General features: G+C 51.5%; 1 protein-coding gene across 1 annotated transcript; it reads right to left on the reverse strand.

The window, feature by feature from the left end:
* Window positions 1–4956, reverse strand: Rgs16 (regulator of G protein signaling 16). Its single transcript, XM_048431095.3, has 5 exons — window positions 4766–4956; window positions 4296–4406; window positions 3566–3627; window positions 3119–3285; window positions 1–1682 (listed from the first exon to the last, which is right to left on the reverse strand). Exons 1-5 carry the CDS (start codon window positions 4807–4809, stop codon window positions 1458–1460), a joined length of 609 nt encoding a protein of 202 aa, XP_048287052.3. The 5' UTR covers window positions 4810–4956; the 3' UTR covers window positions 1–1457.

Genomic DNA, 4956 nt, shown 5'->3' on the forward strand with positions numbered 1-4956 from the left:
TGGTATACTTGCGTTTTATTTTCATTTCTTACAAGAACATGACACTCTCAAACAGAAAAACGGGGATTGTATACACCGCTGATAAAGGAACCCAGCTCCCTTGGTTAACAATAAATAAATATTAAAACAGTGGGGTGTCCCCCTCCCCCACAGCCCTCAGTGGTTCCCAAGGCTTGCAGAGGTAGAGTCAGGTGGGGAGGAGGCACAGCCAGGCAACAGCTCCAGCTGAGTTTCTCCAGTGGAGGCCAACAAGCCACAATAAATAACAACAGCGACAATATTAGCTGAGACAATCAGCACAACACAATGTAACAATATATTATACTTAAATACTGTTCTTCTGGAGAAGCTTCAAGTGCAGAGAGAACAATGTTGGCAACCTGGATCTCCACTGCCAGTTTGGTCTCTGGTGCGGGAAGTCCCAACTTAGACCGTTTGTTCAGTCAGTAAGACCCAGAGGTGGTAGTCAGGTTGGTTTTCCCCAGCTCCCACCCTTCCAAGCAGTCCCTGATACTCCCTGGCCACCCTTCCAGCTTCCCTTCCAGAGCTATCTTGGTCCCTGACCTACCTCTCCCGTAACTACAGTGGGCATCTCCTGTCGACAGGAAAGAAACACAGGCTCCCCTTCCACCAGAGGGCACATCTCTTGTTCCCAGGCTGATAGCCACAAAGAGAACTGATTTGATTTCAGTGAGACTTTTAGGCTCCTCCCACGGATGAATTTTCTATGGCCCTTTCTCCCTCACTCAGTTGCTGGACCTAAGTGCTAACCCCGTGTCTGAAGGCTCTTCCACCCACTTCCCTCCTCTCCGACCTCATCTCCCAAGGCCTCAGTAAGGCCTCCCAGTTAGCCCTGTTCACAGGTGGACCCTGCTGCCACCGAGAGCACCTAGTCTAGGGTCACATGAGCAAAGTGGCTTCTTTTCCAGGGCTCGTTACTGACCCAGAAAGGGGCTCACAGGCCAGTTTTTTTGAGGTATAAAAATCTCATTTGGGGCAAGAATCATCCTGACTCATTGACTCCCATGAGACTGCAAGAATGAACACAGGAATGTTAAGAAGCCTAAGCTAGGGGGCCCTGGGTATCTCTGGGAAGGCAAGCACAAAAGAGGGAGGTTCCCCATTCATATTCTCTCCAGCTCCTGCTCTCAAAGTTCCCAACCGGCCCAGCATGCCTCTGGGCCCTGATGGGAAGAACAAACTGCTGTTCCACCTTCCCACACAGCCCGCTTGTCAGCCCTCAGCCACAGGTCCTGAAAGTGAGGAGCCTCTCCCACACTGAGCCCACCGCAGTATCTGGGGAGAGGGAGTATTTCACGCCCAGGACGCAGGAAGGCGCGTCCCTTCACTGTCCTCTGGCACTTGTCGGGCAGAACCGGCCTCCCATACAGGGCAGCTGCTTCAGGGACGGCTGACTCCACCTCTCTTCCTGCTGGTTTCTTTGCTGCTGTGGAGGCTCAAGTGTGTGAAGGCTCAGCTGGGCTGCTGCTGGATACAGAGGTGGAGGAGGCGGCTGAGGTTTGGGCGGCCAGGTCCCGGTAAGCAGGTGACTTGAGGAAGCGCGGATAGGAGTCCTTCTCCATCAGGGTGCGAGTCTTCCCCTGAGCCACGGCGAAGCAACTGGCAGTGGGGGCCTGAAGATTTATCCTTGTCAGCTCGCGGGTCTCATGGTCTATGTTCACCTGTGGGAAGCAAGGCACGCACAACGTGAGCGAGCGGTGAGCGGTGAGGGAGCAGTGAGCGAGCGGTTCGGAGGGGCGGGGCCGAGAGGCCAACCGGCAAGAATCATGGAAAGAATACCAGACACTAAATAAAGAGGGAGTCTCCCTTCTTAAATCTTTTTAAAAATTTATTTTTATGTATTTGTGCCTGCTTAAGTGTGTGTACACACGTGTGCAGAAGCCTCTGGAGACCTGAAGAGAGGGTTGGATCCCCAGAACTGGAGTTAAAGGAGTTGTGAGCTGCCATGCTCGTGATGGGATATAGGAGTTCTGGAGGTCTAGTGTGGGGTGGCCTACATCCTCTATAAGAGCAGCAAGGGCTCTTAACCACGGAGCCATCTCTCTAACCCCACCAGTTTCGGGACAGTTCATATCAGACCCAGGGGTTGGTCCTCTGAGCTCTCAGGATTAGCATGAGGTTGTGTCACGCAAAAGCCAGAAGCCAGGTGTTCTCTCCTGCCAGAGTCCTGCTCCAAGCCACCTCCCCCACCCCCGCGCTGATTTATGCAGTAATTCCTACCTGCTTTTTCCTCCCCTCTGCTAACCTCGCAGCTGCTATACTGAGCCCACTCAGTCAGGGAACACCACAGCTTCCTCCCCGTGTCATTAAAAAAAAAAAGCTAGGCTGAGCACATCTGGCCACCAGCTATATGCATGACCTCATGTCCTACTTCCTGTCTCCCTGCTCTTCCCTGTGGCAGGATGTCCTTCCCTCTCTTGATCCTTACACCCCCTGCTTTGTGTGCTGTTTCAGCCACTTCCTAACTCCCATCGTGTGCACTGTCCATACCCAACCCGGCTTACTGAATTGGTTAACTGACATCTTCTCTCATTAGAATATAATTCCATTAGAAATTTGTTCTGCTCATTGCTATATCCTCTGAGATCATAGAAGAGCCTTGCATATAAGCGATACTTGAGAAATCTCTATAGCTTGATGGGAAATATAGAAGCAGCCAGAAAACAAGATACAAAAACTTGGCATTGCTCAGGTATGCCCACCAGGTGGCGCCACTGCTACTGTGCCGATACCTCCAGGAGGGAAGGCTGAATTGCTTTTGAAAAAAAAAAAAAAAAAAAACTGTCCCCAAAGTGGAGAGGGAGGTAAGCCAGAGTGTTGCCCAAAGTTCTTGTTCCTCCAATTGATGTGCTGAGGTTCCCAAAAATAACTAATTTACAAATATAGGTATATAGAGAAGGCAAAAACATGCTGTCTTGTCCTGTGCCACTATGAGTCACAGAGCTAGTGTCTGGTCATTGAGGTCCTACCCTACCCCTCTGTAACCAAGAGGGCTGCTGTATTGCAAAACCTAACCCTTCCCTCACTGGCCCTGATTCTCAGTTGGGAAGAGGCAGGCATAGTCTGGGGGAGTCACGGCCAGTGCCAGGACACTGACCTCTTTAGGGGCTTCGCTGCAAATGTACTCGTCAAAGATGCGGTGAGCCCTGGTGGCCAGTTTGGTGGCTGATCGGATCTTCTTGAACTCCTCGCAGGCCAGCCAGAACTCCAGATTCTCCTCGCTGAACTCAGTCTTTAGGAAAGCATGGAAGGCAGCCACTCCATCTGGTGGTGAGGAGAGAAAGGAGACAGGTCAGATTAGGGGGCAGCTGGGAATGAAGGAAGACAAGCCAGCAATTGCCGCTAATGGCTCTATTTTTAGAAAGTAATTTTCCTGAACAAGGCTCTGCCTTTGTGTTCCGAATGGAGGCTGACACACTGGGGGACCGGGATTATTATTACTACTACTATTATTTTGCCCGTGGTTTTCAGCATCCCTGGGACAAGCTCCAAGCACGTGAGCACACACGTGCCTTCCACAGACAGACAACAGGGTCCCACTTACTCTTGCTGCTCAGCAACAGATCAAAGGACTCTCTCCATCCCAGAACATCTTCCGAGAAGCTTCTGCCAAGAGAAGGGGAAAGAGCAGAGATTTTTAAATTAATTTTTTAAGTCAAGAAAGGCATCCTAGGCAGAAGCTGACGAATATCAAAACCAACCCCTCAAACTCATATGCCGTCAGAGTAGCAATGTTATGTAATAAGCAACTGGGCATCCAGCGGCTGATGCCAGGGGACCTTTAGTTCTCAGCCAGTATCCCTAAGGCTCCCTCTTCTGTAGCCAAAAATGATTCTACTCCCCAGATTCTTGGCTTTGATTTGCACACCTCTCCAACGAAGCTGGAGCTTTGCAGAAATTCTCCCTACAACCCCAGAGCCTAGCACACCACCTGTACTGCTGGTGTTCAGTTAAAAGGAGGATGGGGGGCTTTCGGGCAAGGTGCTCTCTAAATGGAAGCAGACCCTGTCTTAGCCCTGTGGTCAAACGCAATGGCATCTCCAGATTAAAGTCCTGTAAACAGGAGAGCATGTCCTGCCTGCAGGCAGCTTCTGCCGTCCGCAAAACCCGGCCTCCACCAACTGCTCCATGGAACTGGGAAGCCACAGTACAGCAGCGGTCTCTCTAAAATTTCCAGGGAGGGTGGCTTAGGCCCACTAGCCTGTCTCCTCTTATTTTCCCTCTCAGGTTTCCTCCCCATCTAGAACCCCAGGGCTGGCAAAAACAGGACTTACCTCTCTTTGCTATGTTTACTGGCCCACTCGAACTTGTTAACACCTCCAGTATCGGAGCTCAGCTCCGATTTATGGAGAAAGATCCCCAGACGCGTCTTGAACTCTTTGGCTCTGAAAGACAAACCATGAGCACGTAAGGATTCTGTTTGCTCTGCCAGCACAGAGAAGTTTGTGATGGGGATGGCGGAGGAGTCCCACAAGAACTCACTCCACCACCCGTAGTTCAGTTTCAGAAACTTGAGTACACCCGACCATTCCCCAAAGCCCTAGAAGCTTTCCTCACTAGCGTCTTCAAAGTCTAGGCTACAACAGCAGCGCTCGAGTTGTGCCCTGATAGGTCTTAACACTTTGGGGGCTTTAAGGTGCTGCAGTCGCTTCCCGCTGACCCCTCTACCCAACTTTCCAAGCCTGCCGGTCGGTAGATTCAGGACTTTCTCTTCGGGATAGCTAAACAAACTCACTCTTCTTACCTCTCCAGGCAGGAGTTGGGGAAGGTAGCCAGGGTGCGGCACATGGTTGCGGGCGCAGGACAGCAAGTCGTGGGGAGGATAGTGGTTGGCTCCGTAGGCCACTGGAGGACGAAGAGGAAAAAGCGAGGCTGTTGCAAGTACCGGACTGCGCAGATGGGGTCCGTAGAAATGCACGCGCCGGGATCACGGCC

The sequence above is a fragment of the Myodes glareolus genome, chromosome 5, assembly GCF_982192425.1.
Source record: "Myodes glareolus chromosome 5, mMyoGla1.1, whole genome shotgun sequence".
NCBI lineage: Eukaryota > Metazoa > Chordata > Mammalia > Rodentia > Cricetidae > Myodes > Myodes glareolus.

Coding starts and splice junctions, on each gene's coding strand:
- Rgs16 (XM_048431095.3), bottom strand. CDS start 4,809: ATGTGCCGCACCCTGGCTACCTTCCCCAACTCCTGCCTGGAGAG. Junction 3,628..4,295: donor AGTAAACATAGCAAAGAGAG/GTAAGTCCTGTT, acceptor TTCTCTTGGCAG/AAGCTTCTCGGAAGATGTTC. Junction 3,286..3,565: donor TCTGTTGCTGAGCAGCAAGA/GTAAGTGGGACC, acceptor CCTCACCACCAG/ATGGAGTGGCTGCCTTCCAT.